This window comes from Doryrhamphus excisus, linkage group LG16, assembly GCF_037039965.1.
Source record: "Doryrhamphus excisus strain RoL-2023G ecotype Guam linkage group LG16, RoL_Dexc_Guam_v1.1, whole genome shotgun sequence".
Taxonomy (NCBI): domain Eukaryota; kingdom Metazoa; phylum Chordata; class Actinopteri; order Syngnathiformes; family Syngnathidae; genus Doryrhamphus; species Doryrhamphus excisus.
This window is the reverse complement of record NC_136372.1, coordinates 752,770-774,847: the sequence shown is the minus strand read 5'-3', so window position 1 is coordinate 774,847 and position 22,078 is coordinate 752,770. Positions and strand designations below refer to the sequence as shown.

General features: G+C 51.6%; 1 protein-coding gene across 11 annotated transcripts in view; it reads right to left on the bottom strand.

Moving 5' to 3' along the window:
• Positions 1-22,078, bottom strand: part of LOC131102883 (RNA binding protein fox-1 homolog 3-like) — a 227,654-nt gene that overhangs the window by 44,519 nt on the left and 161,057 nt on the right. For 9 of the 11 annotated variants that reach the window (XM_058048547.2, XM_058048544.2, XM_078797358.1 and 6 more), the window contains one exon: positions 5,132-5,437. In XM_058048547.2, the coding sequence (XP_057904530.2) occupies positions 5,132-5,437 (306 nt within the window). The remainder of the gene's footprint in view (positions 1-5,131; positions 5,438-22,078) is intronic. The other 2 variants (XM_058048549.2, XM_058048550.2) reach the window with 1 other exon arrangement.

Here is a 22,078-nt window from a genome sequence, read left to right as displayed (position 1 = left end):
AGGCGTGGATATAGATCCCACGGCGGCCTGACACGTCTAGACTAAAGACACATTATCGGCGGCGTGTGCGCGCGAGGCCCGCAGCCCTCAGGTTGTTGTTATTTCCATCATTATGCCAACGCCGTTCTGACATTTCCGTACAAATGACGTGTCGGACGTCGCTGACGGATCCCGCTCGTTTCCTTCCGTGGCGCCGCTGATGGATTCCACGTGGACCAAACTTTTTTTTTTCCTGGTCTGCACCAGGACCTGGTCCTACATGCAACATGGAGAAGCATTTCATTTTTATTTTATTATTTATTTTATTAATGTATTAATTTCAGTAAAGGTACTGAAGGAAGGACCCCACACCCCCTGAGAGGGGCATCCCACCCCTCAAAGGTGGGGAATGCGGTTATGGACTTCAAGTTAGGATCATTTTAAGAACAACGATATCGGCCGACGCCAGCTTCTGGCCTGACCTGACGTTGTCTTCGGAAATACTAGGTCTTCCTCAAAGTGCAAAGGTCAACACCCCACCACGAGTACGAGCTTCCATTACGTCACCACTTGGGGGGCTCATGTGGAAGCAAAAAAAGGTGAATGAAAGATTAAAGGAGCTCCAAGAACAGAAGATTCAAGCTTTGAGATGACTGCACAGGAGGGGGGGGGGCTGAGACACAAGAAGGTGGAAGTGTCAAACAGTCAATGACCTGCAGAGCCTCCTGGGAGGAGCGCTCGCCGCACGCCAAGCTCACTGTTCACACACACACACACACACACACACACACTGGTCCCGGGTCCCGGGTGGGTCGGCGTCACACGGCTGCAGGCCCCTCTTGGTGAACCATTTGCAAGCATTTAGAAAATGGGTTAGGGATTTATTCATTGTAATTCATCATGACAGTATCATCATCATCATCTTGATGGTGATGATGATGGTCTTTATTATTCTCATTATCATAATGACAATCTCCACTGCCATGGCTGCCATTTTTTATTGGCTCTTTATGGCCCATTCTGAGACGCTGACACACGTTGGGAGCGCTGACGCTTGTTTCATTCAAGGTCCCGCTCTGTCGCCCCCCCCCCCCAGGTAAGGACTGAGCCCCGCCCGAGTCCGCCGCAGCGGTGAGCAACTGGCAGAAGGACACGAGGGCCGCAGGGTGGGCCGGCGCAGGTGGGAGTGGATTTGTGGGAGAGAGATTCTGCTGGCGGCGTCTTAACTGCCGAGCGTGGGAGGTTAATAGCCTGAGCGGCCATGTTGGGCCCGGGGGTGACACATTGTAGACAGATGCCGCGACCGCAGAGGCCGACAAGGTACCGGATGCCCCCCCGCAGGTCAATCCGCCTCATCGCTCAGGGGCCACGCTGTCGACCTCCCGCCCGTGTCGGCGTAGCGCCGCTGTCCTACCGCTCCGGCGCTTTTATCACGACCGGCGCCGTGTTTGCAGATGGACTTCCTCTCCTGTCGGGCAGCACGCCAAACCCGGGATGCACGAACAACGACACGGGCGTTACCGTTAATATTATTTAAAGCACCTTTGCAAACAAACCCCCACTCTGCTTTGTATCAAAACCTCATCTTCTCGGAGCAGCACCGGAATGACATGGACATCACTGGGAAGCGCAGAAGCTCGGCTTTCAGAAACCGTTGAAAATGGTTCAAGACCGACCCGATTCGACCCACGGGCCATGAGTAAACCAACTCATGTGCGTCCTTAGGAATATCCTGCAATATCCTGACCATTCCCAAACTTAAGTTTGGGAACAACCAACTAACTCTGCTTGGAATTGAAGTCTTGGAAGCAGCTAGGAGATTTTCTTTTCCTTCCTGTTGGCCCCTACCTCCCAACCACCCGGACCTGGCCGCCTTCCTCCCTTCCTACGCAACCTTCCCTTCCTTCCTACACAACCTTCCCTTCCTTCCTTCCCTTCCTCCCTGCCTACCTGCCAGCCCGTTTTCGCTCTTGAAGAAACTACCGACCTGCAAAGTTCCACCACGGGACGCCACCATCAGCGCCGCTTTGCCGTCCCGACAGCTGCTGTCAGAGGAAGCGGGAGGAGGCGGGACACGAGGACTCGGGCGTCGGTGCCAACGCGAGCGGGAGAACAGAGCTGTCACCTCCGGCGGCTCGCTGGCTTCCTGTTCCGCCATTTCTCTAAAAGCCTCCCTCGCTGTTCTTTGCAAACGGCTGGGCTCAGCACTTTGCCGCTCCATGCGGAGTGGCATTACGTTCCAAAGATCCCATCGGAACGCTGCCAAGCAGGTAGATTGCATCGGATTCTACTGTGTGCGTTGGGGATCAAAATGTCCCATCTTGATTCTTCATCGCCTCCTGGTGTTTGGGAAGAATACAGTAGCATGGTCTCCAAAGAGCATGGAGGAGATGTTTAACTGGAGTGCTGCTGAGGTGGGAGGAGCTTGTGAGGAACCAGCTTCATTTCTCTTGGATGGAGTCTTGGATGGAGGCAAGCATGAACACTTCCATGGGAAAACTGCGGCCCGCTGACTTTTCTAAACTATTTGATGGAAATTCACCGACAGGATTTGGAATGCCAACAAGGTCTGCCAACATCCGCTCCTCAAACAATCTTCCAGTGGTTGGCGTTCACCAATCCCGATAAAGTATAGAGCCATACGGTGGAGTATATGGATGCATCTAGTCGTCATTTAGCCGTGGTCTTACCCGCCTTAAGCCTCATCTGCTCAAGAGTCCGATCCCCCTCAGGGACGACATTCTTGTTTCCACGACTTTTCAGTCGCTCTTCTTCAGACTTTCAAGGATTTCTTCTAGTCTTTCATGCAGAAAATGGAATCGATGAAATAACGGCGAGGTCTTCACCTTCCGCCGTCCTTGGAGGTGCAGATTGACTTGTTTGAATTTCAGCGTCGACGAGACCGCCGCAGTCAAGGCTTGCCAACAATGACACAAACAATGGCGGCCACACCCCCGATGGCGGCCGGGCTCAGGAGGGAGCGTCATCCCGCGTGCACGGCGACACGCTTTGTGTGCACGTTATCACAGCTGCCCAGAATCCCCCTTGGAGGGTCCTCACACTGTGGAAAATGTGGAATTGAGTGCTGCCCGCCGCCGCCGCCGCCGCCATCGCCGCCGCCTTAATTTGTTATCTGAACACAGAATGATTACTCATGAAATTCAAGCCGACCTCGGACTATTTGAAGCCAGCCAGATAACGAGGCCGACGCTCAGCAGCCCTCTGCGACATCTCCCGGGATCGGCGCTCCTCATCCCGCCTTTCAAGTCACCCTGTTTGAACACGGCCCCCAGAGGTCCGCTGGTGGACGACAACACCTTCTCGGAGCGCGAGGACGCGGCGCTGGACAGCCGGCGAGGGAGGACTCATTAAAACAACCCGAGATTCCGCTCGTCACGCAACCTTCCTGCTCCTTTTTAAGCGGCCGTGTGCGGAGAACGTGCAGGGAAAAGCGGCGTTGAGGGAGCAGCAGGGAGGTTGGAGGGGGGGGGGCAGCCGCTATTTCAATCTGTGTGTCTGCAGGGCGCCCTAATCAAAAGGCGCCCGGGCCCGTGCGCGCCCCTCCGCCCCCCGCCCCCCCAACAAACAGGCTGCTTGTGCCATTAAAGCTGGCAGAAGTCAGCGGTGGGCGACACCACGCCAGCAGCCCCCGAGGATTAGACTCTCTGTTTACACCCCACTAATCTCACCCCCCTTCCCGGCATCCTCCCTGACAACATGTGGAGCCAGGAGGAGGAGGGCGCCCTCTCATGTGTGAGCGGCCACCATCTCCAGGCTTTCTTCCCAGCGGGGGTGCACATGAATCGCTGCGAGAGCGAGAGAGCGAGCGAGCGAGCGAGGAGCCGGCGAGGGATGGAGTGGTGTTTGCCGTCGGAGGGGGAAGAAGAAGAAGAAGATGACGGGGGCGGGGGGCTCTGCCGGCTTTAAACTCTCTGGTGTGTCGACTGTACACCGCACACACCCCGCAAATCAAACACGGGCGACGAGGCGCCGCTCTATGAGGGCTAGCTAGCAGTTGTTAGCATGGCGGCAGAAGGCGGCGACGTAAAAGCTAACACTTTAGCGAGTGGGGGTGACCCAGATAAGGGGGTGGCCGAGCGCTGACCTCTCCCGGCAGGTGTTTTCACGCCGCGTGAAAGAAGAGCGCCTGGAGGTCTTAGTTTTCATCTCCGCGGGCGTTGCTCGTCTTTCGGGAGCGCGTTTGCCAAGCTTTAGCGCCACGTCATCCTGGCTTTTATCTCCATCCGCCTGCCGTCAAGGTGAGCGGCGGGTCAAAGAATGAAATGTATTATTTAACAAATTGGCTAAACTGCCGGCTTTGTGCGACGACGCCTGCAGTTTGCCAAGCGCTTCCTGCTAACGCGGCTAATGAGTCGGAGCCGAGATTCCCGTCACGTCACGGAGGAGATGTTGGCAGGATGTTTGATCAATGTTTGCACCCAGTTGCAGGAAGGCGCTTCTCTCAGGAGCACGCCCCCTCCGCACCCCCCCAGGAGGGGCCTAAATCATTCATGTCTACTGCAACACCCCCCCCCCGCCCCCACTGCACTCCAGTTTAGCTAACCTCCATGTGGTTGCGTAACTCGCATTAATGCGCCGCATTTTTGCATACCCTGCAAAAAAGTAGTTCAATGTTGGAAAAAAATAGGATTCCAATCATAATGCCACTTTAAGTGCTGCCGGAATAGCAAAGTAGTCCACGTTATGCGTCTGGAAAAGCATTGCCGTTTGCACGTTTGTGTTCTATGCAATAATATAGAATATTTCCAGCTGTTTTATTCATGAATCTTCACTTCAAACTTTAATGAGCCAAAGCTTGGAGATAAGCCCTCCATGTCCGAGATCAAACTATTTATCTTATTTGCTACACAATCTCATGCAATTCAATGCAAGGATTTAAAGCGGCGCTAAATGTCTAACGTAACAAACAGAAAGAAAGAAAGTCAACAATATTTGTTCTAATAAATAAAGTTGATTGAAAGGAAGTTCATCATGCACGTCTATTTTGTGTACATCATCTGGTTCAGACTTTAGAGACGCCTAAAGATGGCCGTAATGTACGTGCACGGTCCAAAGTACCCCCCCCCCCACACAAGTAGCCCCCCCCAGGTGGTAAACATTGATGTCATAGAGAAGAGTGAAAGGTGTTTACTTGCTGGCGGCCTGTGGAGGAGAAGAGTGTTTGCAGGTGCTGAGCGACACTGACCGGTGCGGTCGTGGGGGCGGTGATGCTGGGTGTGCTGCTGTCGGTGCCGGCCGGCTCGCTGTGCGTGGGGGTGGGCGTGTACAGCGTCATGGCGTGCTCGGGGACGCGGCTCTGCCCGCTGTAGTCCGGCGTCGGGAGCGGGTGCGGTGCGGCGAACTCGGCGGGGATGCCGTTCTGTGGGGGCGGGGGGTACTGGGCCGGGGTGTAGGTCTGGGCCATCGCTTCCGGGGGGTTGGCGGCCTCTTGGTTACCCTGCCACACACACACACACACAAACACACACGTTAGAGCTATTACAAGGCGGGACAGCGGGGCATCTGGAGAGCGGCCACCTCAAGACGCCGCCCTCTGTTAGCGAGACCCTTGATCAGCGCTAATGAACACGGAGAAGAAGGAACGATTCGTTCATTGATCGCTCTTTGATTGGAACCTTTGCCCCCAACCGGCGAGGCTGCTTAGCCTGAGCATGTCACTTCCTGATGGCGGCTTTTTGACTTTAATGGCTTCACTTGGTCGTCAGTCGCCAAGCGGGAGGGGCGGAAGACCATCAAATGAGATGATTTAGGAATTAGGATTAGATGTGACACAAACCCGAGCGAGTGTAGGAGTTAAGTACCCGTGAGCTTTGAACGACTCGTTCATGACTCTGTGTGCCGCGTGTCCTCCGGAGTGGGACGCCGCTAATAGTCTTTGAAGTCAACGGGCTCCTCACGCTAACGCAAAACCATCAGCGAGAGTTTGGAGAAGATCCGACGGGACTTTCCCAGCCAGCGCTGACAAACAAGCACTTAGTGTCACACACAAACGCCATGGCGTGCTAGTAGCACTTGTTTGCTAGGAGCGTCTGGGTCCCCCGTGCACGTGATGATGATCGGCGCCGCTAATGGACTCCGGTTGCTCAGCTCTCGCTGTGTTGTCGTCGTAGATTGCGTACTAACGAGCAGAGCCGTGCTGTGCCGCGCCAAGGCGGGGCCATAACGCCAGACTCCAATAACAAGCCGGCAAATTTAAAGATGCACCCGACGGCAGCCGAGGACGTAATTCTTTGGGAAAAGAGAGCGAGCAGAACACACACAGCAGCCGCTTTATGATTGGAGAGAAACAATACCCCCCCCAACTCCAACCCCCCCCAAAAGACAACTTTCCCTCCTTTACAAGCCGGCTGAGGACGGCGAGATGGGAGATAAACTTGTTTTATTCCTCGCCGCCGCTCGGCCTCCTCAAGCACATCCCGCCCCGCCCGGCCAGGGGGGGTCTGCTTGTCGGGGGGGTTAGTTTAATGAGAGAGCCGTGCTGTAAATGTAGTGGAAATAATTCTGCTCAGACGTGTTGGCAAACAAACCTCAGCTGAAAAAGCGCTCGGCCAATTAAGGCGATGCTCCATTATCCAAATGAAAGGAAGGAAGCCTTGAGAGGGGAGGGGGGCTCGCACCACCCCCCCACCACCTCTTTCTTTATGATAGTCTACCCACCCCACCCCATCTCTCTTTATGCAGAAACTTTTTTTAATCTACCCCTGTGCTCCACTTTCCCGCTCCCTCCAGTCACGCCGTTATATAACACGCTTCCTCGTTCAAGGAAGCTCTTGATGTCGGCAATTTGAAAGCTTGTTTTTATCTTCAAGCCAAACGTGGCCACAGAAGGCGAAGCACCTCCTGGCCTGACAGCTCAGAGATGCCCGCATGGAAGCTGGAATAGCGTTATCATCAACATCAACAACAACGAGACGCTGCCGCCGCCGCCGCCGGAGAAACACAAAAGCTCAGCAGCGGAGAAACAGGAACGTAGCGGAGATCAGACTCTTCCTCATCACGGCGGTGGTCCTAGAGCTCCGAGGCGGACGTTCCTAATGGATGCTACCTGGTGTAAACCTCACTCCTTGGTGCCTTAAGAGCAGCGCTGGGCTTGTCGCTCATTGGCCACTTGTTTGAGCCCTGCCGTGCGGCATCACGACAGGAAACCGACACGGTGGTCAAGAAGCTGATGCTGGATCATCCTGAGGTAAATATCAAGCGAAGAAGACAGGCGACCACGAGAAGAACTCGGTTCCACGAGAAGGAGCTATCATTGCTAGCTCGACAATCAGGGGGTGTCGCCGCCTTGATGCGGCCCGCTCTTTCAGTCGCCACTTGTTCCTGCTTCTGTATGACCTCGCCGATAGTCCATCTCGGTTGTCGCTCGGCCAAACATTCCACGTAACAAACTAGTCAGTTTTCCTGCATATCATTCCGTGGAATTCCGTGGAATGGCGTGTCTTGCGGTTTTCTAATTATGATTTCAAGGATTCACATGCTTTCTTATGTGATGAACTAATTCGGTTGGGAACAACTAAATACTGAAAAGTATGGTACTGGTATACTGAACTAGCAAAGGCGCTACCCATGATGCCGTGCAGGACGGTCAGAAAACAAAGCCGTGCACTAACAAGATTGCACGACGCAGCCTGAAGTGTCAGGGAGGAGCGCCACGGCGCTAAAGAGGCTGAGCGCCGTGGGGAGGAGCTTTGAAAGGGCAGCGTGGAGAACGTGCGGAGGAGGAAGAGGGCGCAGAGCTCGTTAGCAAAACACAAAGTAGCGTTAGCTCTCCTGTGATCTTTGCCGTCCTCTGATGTACGTGACCAACGAGTGGACTGGAAGTGAGCGTCCGGAGTGCGGACGGGAGCCGAGCTCGTTCTTGCCGATTTTGCCGGCACTTGAACCCCCTCACCCCCCACCGCTCCCACCTCCGTGACCCGCTGCCGTTTTCCGCCTAAACGTGGCCTCCAATATGAAGAGTAACTTTTATTGATCTGGCCGCCAGCGTCTAATGTCAAATTGGATTGGGAATTCTCACTTAAGGAGATGACTTCTGGAGTGGACTTTTTGTTCGGAGCGTGAGCCGCCTCAGAGGTCAGGCGAGCTCGCCGGCGCCACCCGCCGCCTCAGAGAGAGAGCGAGAGAGTGAGACTTTGACGGGCGCTAACCTCGCCGTCGCCGCTAAAGCCTCGTCTATCTCTGCAGGTGCGAGCGCTTGGCCGGCCGCCAGCGATCCGTGATCCTCTTTAGCGGCGTCGAGAGGCCAAGAGGAGACGAGCTGTGCAAATAGAGGAGCTCTTAGGAGGAAGTCATATTGGCAGAGTGCTGCTCTGACTCATGTGTGCAGCAGCGGGTCAGCGCCGAGGCAAAATACAGCGGGCGACTAATTGCGCCGCTTTGGATCCGGAGGGAAATCACTCAAATGGGAGCGTGCTGATCAATCTGCGCTGCAGCGGGTGGGCGGCGCTGATGGAGTGGGCAGCTTTATGGCTCCGGCTCGGTTACTCACGGCCCCGATCATTTCTCAGCAAAGCTTCTTTGCAGGAAGTGCGGCTGCAGATTGCGTCCGATTCTCCCGGTCGGCTTAATGGGAGGCCGGCGTGCAGCAGCATGCAGCGGCGTGCAGCGGCAGCGCCACGACAAAGACCAGATGTTGTTTCCCCTTCCTCTCAAGTCCAGACCTGCCGGGCCGTGGACCGGGTGACGCAACACAAAGCAAATCCCAGCTGCAGGAGAACATCTCGTTTTGCACGGCGAGGAGTCGATTTCCAGCCGGCGTTGGTTTTGTCTCAGAGGCGCATAAATAAAGGCGGCCTGGTCCGACTAATTAGGCGGACCACATGATCTTCCTGCAACTCGGCCCGGTAACGTCACCAGAGGCTGCGGCTAATTACGAGCGGCGCCGTTCCAAGGTGAGCCGAGACTCGGCTGGTAAACAACAACGCAACACCTTGGGCGGGTTCCCCTCCCCCACAGCCGCCAATTACAGCCCGGCGGGAAGGCGCACGAGGAGAAGAAACCCAATTTAATGCAAATTCACGGCGCCGCCACCTCCTCGGTGGAAGCCTGCTCCTCCTCGCCGCCGCAGCGCCTTCATGCTTGGGGGAGGAGCCCGTTATTGTTTGGTCTCGCGTTCCCGGCCTGGAAAAGTCCCGTCTTTCCATTTCCCAGCTCATTTGTGTAAAAATCAATTCACCAGAAGAAACGCCGGCCGTCTTTGAGGCAATTTCGGTTCCCGCCGCCCTTCTCCGAGAGGCTTAATCGTTTTCACGTGTCACACGCGTTCCGTCCCCTCTAACCTGATTTGTCCTCGTTATGGCGAGCGCTTATTTGCACGCCGGGCTTCGGACTGAACGGTATTAGAAAGAGTTCATTTTCTTCAGTCCCTTGCTGATTTGTTCATTACGTGGCCCGCGGATGCTCGCGCCGAGACGGCGGCGCCCTCAGTGACGCCCCCGAGGCTCCAAGACGCCGTTTAATAAAGACCGGATCACTTTGAACCCTCGTGACGTGTAATGAAGACGCCCGCTCACGGAAAACACGGGGAAAAAGAAGCAGGGTTGTCGGCCCGTGAGGACGCCGGCCTTCCGAGGAAGCCGTCGGCTGAACGTGACGGATGGCGGCGCCAAAACAGCCGACTGTCGTCTCTTTTGTTGCATCACATATTCACATATTCACATACGGTATTTACACGTGCTCAGCTACCTTGTTTTATGCTGGGAACGCCCTCGGCCATCCTGGTCATTCCCTTCGAAGACTAGATAGGACAGCTGCCAGGCTGGCGGCCATGACAGTTCACTTTTGCTTTAAGAGGGGGTCAAACATTACAACTCAACTCTCCAGTTCTTCCTTGAATTTATGGAAAACAACAACAACATACCGGGCAGGTTTCGCCTGGAAAGCCTCCCGTTTTCTCCGTGTTTTACCCTTCCTTCTTTCCCGGGGTCCTCCCGATTTGGTGAGTAAAGCTTCCCAAATAAAAGCAGCCCACAGGAAAACTAGACGGTCACATGACTGTAGGCAGTCGCTGGCGCGGGTGATATTCCTGGGAAACATTTCTCTTATTTTGAAATGCAAATGCTATGGATTTGAACGGCATGCGGCCAGGAGTGGGACTGAAACTCTGGAAAGTGGCCTGTTCCCAAATGCAACGTCGGACCAACGGGAATGGGAACAAAGTGCGTCATTGTTATTGATGATCCAACCATGACACTTTGGCCGGTGACAAAATGCCAGCGTCGTCTCCCAAGCAGCTGATTGTCATGTTAATTCGCCGTGGCGCGCCGCCCCTCACGGGGACAAGATGTCATTACTTAGGCATGCAGGATTCCCAACATGACATTCCGTGACCGCTGTGACAATGGCAAACATATGCAAATGAGGGGAGCGTGCCACTCTCATTACCACGCCGTCACCGAGAAGGACCCCTCCCACCGGGACGCCGGGATGGAGAACAGGTGCCCGGGCTTGCATTCGTCATTCCTGATTGGCGCAGGGGGGAGGGACAAGCGGGGCGGGATTCTTTGAAGCCGTCCAAAGCTCATCTAATCAGACTTAAATTCCACTTATTAAGATTTGAGAGATAACTTTGATTCAGCACAATCGTTTCATCATCATCACCCCCCCCCCCACCCCCCCTTGTTTCCACTCCCCTCAGGCGGGCCGGGAGATGGACGGGAGCGAAGAGGAGAAGATATTAACAATATTAATGACCCGTGATCCTCGTCTCCTTAATGAGAAGCCTTATTAACTGTGATTATCCGTGATGGAGCGCCGGTAATTCCCCAAAGCTTGGGAAAACTCGCACATAAGTCGCTGATCTCGGGAAGAAGGTGAGCATGGGGAAGAGGAAGAGGAGGGATTCAGATTCCGTCTCACGCATGCAAAGTCAGCGTGCGGGTCTGAAAACCGCGGTGGCTAACGAGCGAGCTAACGTTGACACTGCTGAACGGCTCTTTGAACGGCCGATCGCTGAGGCAGCACTCCCACACACTCGGGCACGCCGCTCGCTCCAATTATAGGAAGTAGCGATCTGGTGGAGTCCCTGTCGCCTGCCAGGGATTCTCTCATTGTGTGTGTGTGTGTTCCTGTCCTGAATAATGAATGTTCGTCCCCCTGGGAAGAAGGCCGAGCTCTTTGGGAGGGGGGGTGTAGTGGGAAAGGAATCCAGTGTGGAAGTGGTAGCGGCTGACCACTGCAGTGCTCCCCTTCAGCAAGACGAACGACCCCCAACAGGAAGTTAGTGTGGCAGCGATGATGCTAACGGGCAGCGCTCGTTAGATGCTCCTCTTAAAAGCATCTTTGGGACTTTAAGCACCCCCCCCCCTCCCCCCGAGATGACACTGTATCACGGCAACACCTGCTGGGCCCATTTCAGATAATAATCCCATTCCTACATGCCGGCACAGCGCTCACACACGGCAAATTGGATTGTTTGCATTACCGGCCTGCAGAGCGCGCCGCTCCCGCCTTCGGGCTTTATTAGATTCAAGCGCTCCTTCATAAACAAACGCTCCTTCTGGCCAAAGGTAAACAAGAAAAAGGAATCTGCTAAATGCGGACAAGCCGGCACTTTGAGGACACACTCCGTTTATTTCCGCCAATTAAACTGGACCCAGGTCTTCCACCTTCCTGACCAGTCTATCCCTCCCGTTGTGCTGGGGAGAGGGGGAGGGGGGGGGGGGGGTGATAGATAAATAAATAGAGGTGTCATGAGATCATGCTACAAGATCTTGTGACTAGATTTCTTCTTAGGAAATAGTAAATAATAAATGATGCTACAGTACATGCATGCCTATAGTATGTCCATTATCCTCCTGCAGGAAGAGGGTTCACTCTGTGCATTGCTGAACTCATCACAATAAATATTGCCAATTGCTGCTAGCATACACAAATGGTGCAGAAGAGACTGTAGAAATCATATTAGTAGACAAGACGAAGATATAGCCTTAAAATTCCTGATAAGGAATATCGCGTGGCATCTCGTTCTCATAGACCCAATATGGTGTATTGTCTCGTGGTGATAAATAAAGACTAAATGAAGACTTCAAATAATGGAGCGCATTAGAATGACGGCAATAAAGCATCCCCAGCAGGCCCGAGTCTTCCTCTGCAGAGCAGCTTTTCCCGACTTGGGAGCGTGTGAACCTGCACGAGTCAGCAGCGGAATACAAATGCCAGGTGCGGGTAACGAATGGAGCGCGGCCACACGTGGAAAGGCGCGGCCATACAAACGCGGGAGATGCATCACGCCGCCGCTGACAGCGCCTTTAGGACGCAGACGAGGGCCCGAGCGCGAGGGAGGCCCCACACAGTAAATAAAAATACAATTTCCTCCGGTGACACGGCCATTCTGTTGGAAGCCTGACTCTAATTATTCCCGCCGCTTTGAGGGATGGCCTCGCGCCGCATTCATCTGCGCACGTGCGCCGTGGTGCGCTTTTAACGAGCTGCCGGCGCCGTCAAACGGGACACGATGCAGCGCATGCACTACGACCGCTGGACAAACAGTGGGGGCCAAACACCGGGGGCCAATCAGTGGGGGCCAAGCATTGGGGCCCAAGCATTGGGGCCCAAGCACGGGGGGCCAACATGGTCCTTCAACCTGTTTCCGTGACCATATCTTAGTACTTTAACATGCATAGACTTCAATAGACTGATTGATAATTTTCAATATTTAAAAACAAACTATTCAAATAATAAAATAAACATTAAATTAGGCAAAAATAAAACACTTTCTGCTACTCAGTGAATTACGTGTCAATGTCAAAATTGCTTTAGCCACCTTCTAATCTTACTTCATTCTACACTCAAATATACGTATCTCAATATTTGTTATTATATCATATTTAATATACATTTGATGTACGAATTATTTATAATGTGTTATCAGTGTTATTGCACCTAAGACTGACTCACCAAATTCTTCCATTTTCAATAAAACATAAAGTTTTGGTGTCATATGAATAAGAAATATGAATGAAAAAAAATGAAAATGAAACAAATAATATTTTCTATAAAAGAGGATGTGTTGGCATTCAAGTCATGTTATCTTAAAAATATTGATTTTTGTGTCCTTGTTGGTGTAAACACGCTAGGTCTTCCCCCGTCAATGGATCCCTTACGTGGGGTACAAATACTGCAGTACAATACAATACAAATACTCATGGATGATACATGGATAAAGTACAAACTAGCAAGACGGATCTGTTGTCCCATCATATCATCAGCATCTTACGTGTATTCCAATCATTTGGAAACGTAGTGCACCACTGCCCCCCAGCCCCCAGCCCCCATACAACTAGTCGCGGTGAGTGATGCGTTCGCTGGCGCGCGGTTGAAAATAAGTGAGAATTCTCATTAGAAGCCTTGTGCGAGTGTGTGCTGCATGTCCTCTGGCCAGGAAAGCGCCCGTAGCTCATTGGCAAGCCGGATCAATCCCCGCGTCACCCGAGACCATCAATCAATCAATGAGGCTGCCGATACGCCGGCTCCTCCCACCGCGAGAGGCCATCTTGGCGAGGGATACGTCGGGCAAATAGGCTTTTAACGTAATAGCTCTGTGCACGTTGATTGATGCGCCGCAATGTTTGCATGTTGACACAAGCTGTAATGGTGATGCACAGCAGGGCCCGTGTTTACATGCACCATCAGCACGCACACACACACACACACACACACACACACACACACACACACACACACACACACACGCACGTACAGTAATGCAGAGGACGGCAGCTCACATTCCAATCGTGTTTATGAAAATCCAAACAAGATCAAACCGGTTTTGAACGGCGGCCTCCTCGCAAACATCTGCCCCCTCGGTGGCGGGAATCAAATGGGAGAAATGAGAAGAGGGAGGGCCGGAAGCGCAACGCTTTCCTTTCCAATTAATCAGCCCGACACATCAGAACTACAAAGAAAAGTTGGAGCAAGCAGGAAGTGGAGCCGTGCCACATAAGGACAACGGCGAGCTCGTTTCAAGCGCCGCCGTCACGTCTCAAGAGTTTGATGCCCACGTCCACGTGTGGAAAACAAACACATCCACATCCAGCAGCAGCCGCCGTGCTTGCACATCCTGGAGGTGAGGATTGAGTCCAGATTTATTTCAGCACACAGAAACCAAAAGTCCGGAGAGTGTTTGTCCCTGAATGACACGTCGTCGTCGTCGTCTCACGGCCGTGTGTTGCTGTCAATCATCAAAGCATCACTCGTCAAATATGGACGCCATAGAGTGAATCCTTGCACATCTGCAAACAATGAAGCCGATAGCACGTGTAGCATGTACCAGCCCACAATGTTTACCTTCACTGATAATACGTTGACATCAAGCATTGGGATTTCACACTTCTTTTGGTGGTCCTTGAATGCACCATAGTTCGTCATGGATGATCTTCCATCATCTCACTGATTGGATTACATTAAACCTGGGTTGTGTGGCCGGTGAACAATGGCAATTAAAGAGAGAAGGGGAGGGTTCTCGAGCTGAAGCTAATCTGAAAATTCTCACTTTTATGACAAATGTTGATCTGAAATCAGAGACGGGTAAGCATTTTCATGTTTGTATGGATTACTTGTGGACTCGGGTGTCTACCGGGCAGGCAAAGAACCACATGTGGGTTTTACAGCAGAAATCTCAACAAAAAACATTTTTGTAAACATAAGGCAATAGAAAGCCCGGGCAAATGTCCAACTTAAGTAAAGATTCCAGGAACAGCATATGCTATCAAAAATGTTAAAAAAAGCTAACTTGGCAGCATTTGAAAGCTAAGACTTAGCCGATCCGTTGGTACAATTAGCATTCATCTAGCCATGGAGCCGGGCGGCTTCATTTACTCTCAAATATGTCAAGAAAACAAAACAGAATCCAAGTACTAGTACTAGTACAAGTAGCATCCATGGACATCTTATTCTTACTCCATCTTACTCCAAAGGTTTGTTCCCCGTCCAAGCAAAGCGCATCTGGGTGCAGAGCAGCCAAGTGTGGGACGGCAGCTCCTTTAAAGGAGGCGTGCGAGCTGTGTTAATAAGCAGAGTCCGGGTCCCGGCCGTGCCATCCATCATGTCCAAGGGGGATATCTTTAAAGGTCAGGCCCAGTCATAAAGAAAGCAGAGCCTTGGCTAAACTTTCCCCGCCGTTTCCGGAGCTCTAATCACCCACCGCCAAATCTGAAGTGTCTCTTTTGATTGGCTTTTCATGGCACGCTCTTCAAAGTGAAGCACAGGAGTGGGGCGGAATGGGGGGGAATGGGGGGGGGGGGGCGTGCCAGAGCAAAGGCTACGTGTTAACTTGTCGGAATGGAGCGGGCCGGAAGCGCACGGGGGGGGATGTAAGCTAAAATAAAATAGGCGTGTTATTTTTTACGAGGCTGCACAAAACGTGTGAAAGGTGTCGGGAAATGAAGGCGCGGCGGCTAAAGAGCGCCACTGTCAGACACGTGTCACGGCGGCGCTTCGATCCGGCCTTCCTCCTCGCGCTAATGACTGTCAACACGACAAGCAGGGCCGTCTGAAGGGGAGAAAATTACTTGCTGAAAAGCAATTGACTGACCCCCATCATTTCTCAGGGAACCACTGACCTGTGAATATTTCATTAAAGTCGTGAGGCACATATAAATGGGGAGGGGGGGGGGGGGGTGTTGATTCGTGGAGCTGTCAAGTGTCGGCGAGGGAAGCGGGGGGCCAACCTGCCTGCCATGAGGCGGCATGGCAGAGCAACAACAGACAGGAAGGACGGCGCCGGACAAGCAGCGTGTTCCTACGAAGACGGGGTGGAGCTTTTCTTTTAGCCTCAGCGTGACATTTGTCTTATGTTCGCAAACATCGGGGGGGGTAAGGGGGGGATGAGAGGGGCGGCAGGAGAAAGAGAAGACGGGCAAAGTGAGAGAAAATCAATCCGCCGGCAAGCCTGATTGATCGGCGGAGTTTTGGACAATTTCATCAGGAGAGCGGCCTAAGCAGAGATGACAGCCGCCATATTGCGAGGTGGAGATTGATACCTGCATTAGAGGCCGGATCAAGGCAGGATGCGCCGGTAAATACGCCGGCCTGCTAGCTGCCCGCCATGACGACTTAATGCCCAGGAAATCCTCACGAGCCACACTTTACTTCTCCAAACTCCGACCGGACGGGATAATTGAGTCAATTAGGAGCGGCGTAATCCGCGGCGGAGATCTTCAAAAGGAGAAAAGTACAGTCAAGGTTTGGCTGCCGTCTGGAGGATATAAACAAAAAGAGGTCAGAGATGGTCCGTGTTTATCCAGCATGGAGGAAAGAGCACAAGGATTAGTTGGGCTCTCACGCTACATATTAACAATATTCACTTTGACTCCACGCTGTCCGTGCCACTGCAGAAGAAAAACACCGGTGGAAGCGTCAAATCACCTCGACTGCAGCTTCAACAAAAGACAACTTGGAGACGTTCTTGACATTTTAAGCTTCAAAAGGAAGAAAGTGTTGTGGAGCGGCGGACGAGGTGGAGGTTGCTTGGGAATACCGCTGATTGGCCGGATAAGGAAGTGATGGAAGGCTTTCTTCTAAACACATACGGTACGTGCCCCCCCCCCACAGGCTGGGCCTCCTGGCCCAAGTGCGATGGCCTTCAAAGGAGTCAAGTCAGGTCTTCACTTTGCTTCCCCAACAAGAATGTGCTTTTTGAGCAAAACAAGCGCACCTCACTTTGAAGCTGGAGCTCCGTCTTCCTGGTGGAGAAGACTCCTAATGATCGGCACGAAAACGCAACCTTGACCCACGTGCTCGCCTCAAAAAGCGCTGACTGTCACGGCCCGAACGGGGTCTCGGACCGGTCTCACCGGAGGCGAGGAAAGCCTCCCGGAATTGTCCTAAATGCAGAAAACTGTTGAGCTCAGACAGAATCAATGTGAGCTTCCCAGCGTAATTGGATGCTCTCACAAAGGCAATCTTGAAATGGAAATAGCACTTTGCTGAGGAGATGAAAAGAAGCGGGGAGCCGCCCTTCCATCAAGCTGCTAACCCGGCCAACTTGCTCCTGGAGACCAGCGTCCACGGGAGGAGCCTTTCATTTGCATCCAAATGATCGCGGCCGTGATGATGATGATGATGTACATTCTCATCCGGACTGACCTCCGCGCATGCGTGCTCCGGTTCGCCGCTGCGGATCGTTCTCCAGAGTCGACGTGTTGTTGTGGCAGCCGCCTGGCAGCTTTTTGCCCGTGGGTCACACGTGCGTCCGCCAGATAGAAAAACATGGCGCCCTCAGAGTGGTGCCGCCGCGTTATCGAGTCACGGCAGGCCGCGCTAATCGGGAAGCCGGGAAGACGAGGCCAGAGGACGTTAATGTTGGAGCTTTAATCGGAGAGAAAAAAAACATCTTCTTTGTGAGTGCGCAAATGTAATTTAGGACCTTCAGTCACTCAGGTGGGCTTCACAAACGCCCCCACATCAACAACCGCTTCCACAAGTAAGACAGCAAGGGTAGTTTCAATTCCTTTTCTTTCTGGTTCAAATGTTTGCACAAGATGTATACAGCACTTTGATTGGCCGAAGGGGAACATAAACAAAATTCCCGGCATCATAAACAGGGGAAAAATAAGTATTTCATCCCCTAACGACCAGAATGCAACCAGTTATGATAGACAAATGAGTCCTGTGCCTTTAAGATGGCGCTCCTAGCAGACAGACGGTGAATATGTATCCGATGTCAACAAACCTAAAGAAACATAAGCAAACACCAACTACTAAACCACCTCCTCTTTTGCTAGCATATATAGCCATCCCTCACAACATCACGCTTTTTCATGTTTTTAGTCAAAACACTAAAATACATACATAGTACAGACGTAGTAGATAGAGTACGTAGTATTGTAGTCGCCAGGTGGTAGTAATGACACAAAACATTGAGACGTTAGCATACATGACATTACCTTTAACACTGCATCAAGTCATGAAGCCAGCCATGGTGTGTCCCACGTCAGAGAGTGAGAAAGGTTCTCCTCTCATTCGGTGTGGAAGTGGTACGTTTTTGGCCACATAAGTTTAGAAGAATAGAAGTAATTTATAAGATGATCTTAAAAATGTTCATATCTTTGTAAGGTGTTACTTTCAAAATTGGCCAACTTTCACCTCACCGTATCCTTGGTCCCAATTATCCTGTGAGCACAAGATCGTTCCACATGATTTATTTTGGTCCACTCAACCGCACTTTGAAGCACACACACACGGTGCATATTTGTCTTGAACATCCAAAGCATGTTTTTACAACATTCCATCTTTCATTCATTCACTCACTCACTCAAGCGCTGGGACAATTTAGTCAAATCTGCGCCGGCCCGGTCGCCATTGTCGCCTCTACAGCTCGCTCTCAATGCTAATCGCCGCATGAATGAGAGCTTATTCGGGAAGTGCACCGTTGCAGCCTCGCGCTCCCGAAATAGCCGACGGCAGCTTTGGCGCGTCTTTGTTAGCACGCCGCCTCCAGCCGCACTCAGCCTGCTGCATTTGTGCACCAGCCGCAACAAAACACTTGTTTTTAGCCGCACCATCTGATGCGACTTTGGAGGATTAGACTGACGATGACGAGCGCGCACACACACGCATGCACATACACACATGCACACACACACACACGCTGGAATGCAAGTGGTCGCTACTGAGTGGGAATGAATGGCTGCAGAAAGGCCACAGCCTTGGCAAGGTAATTAAGGGGGGGGGGCTTGTTTCACAAAGCCGGGTCCATTAAGTGCCATGTCTTTCACACACTCACGCACGCACACACACACACACACACACACACACACACACACACACACCAGGAGCTTTCAAGCGGAGGGCAGGAATGATGAAAAAGTGAAGTGAGAGCAACAAAAGAAAGCGAGTGGCCTTTCTGAAGGATTCCTCCCTCATCAGCAATCCTGCTCCCCCCCTCCGGGTCCGGCATCCATCGATCCGTAGCGCCGAGGTTAAGGGCTGGATGTGATACCCACCCCCCCCATCGCCTGCCTTCATCCTCTAATTGTCCCGCCACACCAAACAAACGGCCCTGCGCCACCCGAGCATTCTGCTAGCAAAGCTTGAAAACAGGCCAGACGTGAGGCCATTAGGCACGCACCGCCGCACGCACGCGCACGCTCGGGGAGAAGGAAGGATGGCGGGAATGGGCGGCGAGGCCTCGCATTAGCTGCGGTGGGAAGCTGCAAGTGGCTCTTGGCTCCGGCAAACACACCTGAGGGTGGTCCACACAGCAAACAGAGAAGAAAAGCTCCGGCAACAGCGAGGAGGCTAACAGACGTTTATCTGCCGCTTACATTTCAGCAACCAAAGAAAAGCAGAGACTGTGTGGGAAGACCGGGATGGGGCTGGATCACCGTGGATAAACGTCTGGACTTGGATCTGCTGGGCAGCCCGACAACTATAGAAACCTCCATACATAGGCTTACTTTTCTTCTTTCTGTGACCTTTTCTTTGACGTGCATGTTTGCCTGCCGTTACTGTAACGTACAAGAAAACAATTATTATCTAGAAATGTACATTATGATGTACATTGTAATGTACGTTATATAAATGTACAAATGTACATTAGCTCTGCCAAACACACATAGCTAGCCAAAACACAAGCAGTACATTACTAACAGCATCGACTTCACAAACATATTCGAAGTCATAATTAAGCGCTTTTGTACACACAAATACTCACAAGGACAACCGTTCCCCAAGGTTCAAAGGTTTTAGAGCAAAAACGGCTTGTTTGTGGGCTTTTTCCGACGTCGTTTCTGTCGCTGTTAGCTTTGCTTCACCCGCTGAGGAAAATCGTCAAAGATCGTCTAATGGCGAGAAGAGCGCTCACTCTTGCTGTCGCTGAAACAATGCAACATTTGGAAAAGATGTCTCACTTTGACTTTGTAAGTTATTTTCTTCTTTTTGTACTTTATATATATATATATATATATATATATATATATATATATATATATATATATATATATAATATATTTATTTACCAAGTAAGAACTTATTTACACATTTTAAACCAAGCCATAAACCATTGGATGACTCCATCCATCCATCCATCTTCACACCCAAGTCACCAGCCAATTGCAGGGCACAATTAGACAAACAACATTGTGCATTTAATGCATGCTGTATATGCTACATATGTGACAAAAAGCTAATATAATATCAAATATGCAGCTGAATAACACCCCTAAGAATGCACATGAATAAAGCATGTGGGACTTCCAGTATGAACTATAGAACCCAGCATACGAAGAGTACGTGACTGTTCCTCCCTGTTTACTTCCCTTTTACTACACAAGACGGCGAAAACAAACAACCATAAAATATAAAACCTGACTTTTTTGCAGAACTTTATGTTAGAAAGGCTGCTCTCCGTCACACCGGCTCGAGCTGCTCCGCTTCGGATCAACGCCTCCTCCTCTTCTAGATGCTGTGACTCAGTGTGTGGTGGCCGAGATGACCCACACGTCACTGGAAAGTACTTCAAAAACTACTGCAATCATTTTCATGTCCAAGACTCGTGCTAATTTAAAACCAGCATTGCAAATCCGATTGCCAACTACAGCTTCCGCTTTAAAAAACAAAGCATTCAGAAATGTCCGAGGGACCGGCTTAAAAGGCGGGGCCGCAGTTTGCCCACCCCTGTGTTTGATGATCTCTCACTCTGCACTGCTTTAAACCTGTGTGTGTATGTGTGTGTGGAGGGCCGCCCTCAGGCCCCCGTGGGCTCCGTCACGTCGCCCAGAGCAGCACCGCAATTAAAGGACCCAGAAAGGGGGGCCGGCCACGGCGACCAGAGCCGCTTTGGATGCGCAGCCAGACGCGGCTGAAGAAGAGAGGCATGTATTTTTAATCAATGTCAAAGTGATGAAGTGTGTGTTGGCCTCCAAAATCCCCGGACAAACACCGGCCAGGAAGTTCCCCGAGGAGCCACGCACAGGCCGCGGGCGGCGAACACAACATGACCGCATCGGGAAGATTTTGAAAAAGAATACAGAAGAGCGTCTGCACCGATAATGAAACGCCGCGGGCGGGGGCGCGGCCATCCCTCAACGTGGACACATGCTGACGTGTCTGCAGGTTATCCGCTATCGGGAATCATTCCCGGAGCATAAACAAGCCAGCGAGATGGGCTGGCTGTCCTCCAGGGCGCTGTCTCCTCCATTTTTACTCGATGCGTTCCCCCTTTCAGCCGATTCAGCCCCAAATATTGATCAGAGTGGAGGGAGTGACGGCAAGACGGGGGCGGGGAGGGGAGGGGGCGAGAAGAGCTGACATGGCGGCCGCAGAAGACAGAAAGAAAAGTAAACGGTGAGACAATATCACGATTTACCGCGAGCGGGAGACGTTGCGTCATTCTCTTTTTAACCAGCAGGGGGCGGAAATGTGCTGCTGCATCTTCTGGCATTGTGACATAGCTTTTATATTTACAGTGCTCGGACGTTAAAAGCCAAGAAAGTGTGAAAAATTCGCATATTCGGAGTTCTCTTCCATATTTAACAGAAGTACAGTGTAGTAGGAACTAGGGGTGGGGCCAAACCCAAATACGGTATTTCGGAACGGCACGGATAATGACTTTTTTTTTTACAAATAATTAACTCAAACAAAACTTTACAAATATTAGTATTGGGGAACGTACGTGCATTAGAGCTCTCCAGACATGAAATAACACCCCTATAGTCACCTTTACACTCCAATTACCCAATATAGTACACAAATGGAAGAGAATATAAGACATACAGCATAAGACAAATATATTCTTCCTGTCTTTTATTCATGATCAATAAATGAAAGGCAACAATCTTTCAATCATTCAGGAAAAAGTATCAGTACTGGTAGAGTACCGGTCCTGTATGTACTTGGTATGGCTTTTCCAGGACGGCTGACCCCGCCTCTCTTTTCAACCCTTCCCAACGTCCTCCCGTTTGAACCGTTTCCTGTATCCAACTTTCTTGGAAAGAATATCAATCAAAGCAGAGTTGGAAAATAAATAAAATGGCAGCTGGGTCTTTCCAGCAGCACACCCCCGGGGCCGGAAAATGTCCTACTTCTTTTATTTTCCCTCTTTTTCCAGGTAGCGTCCCATATCCCGTCAAAGGAAAGT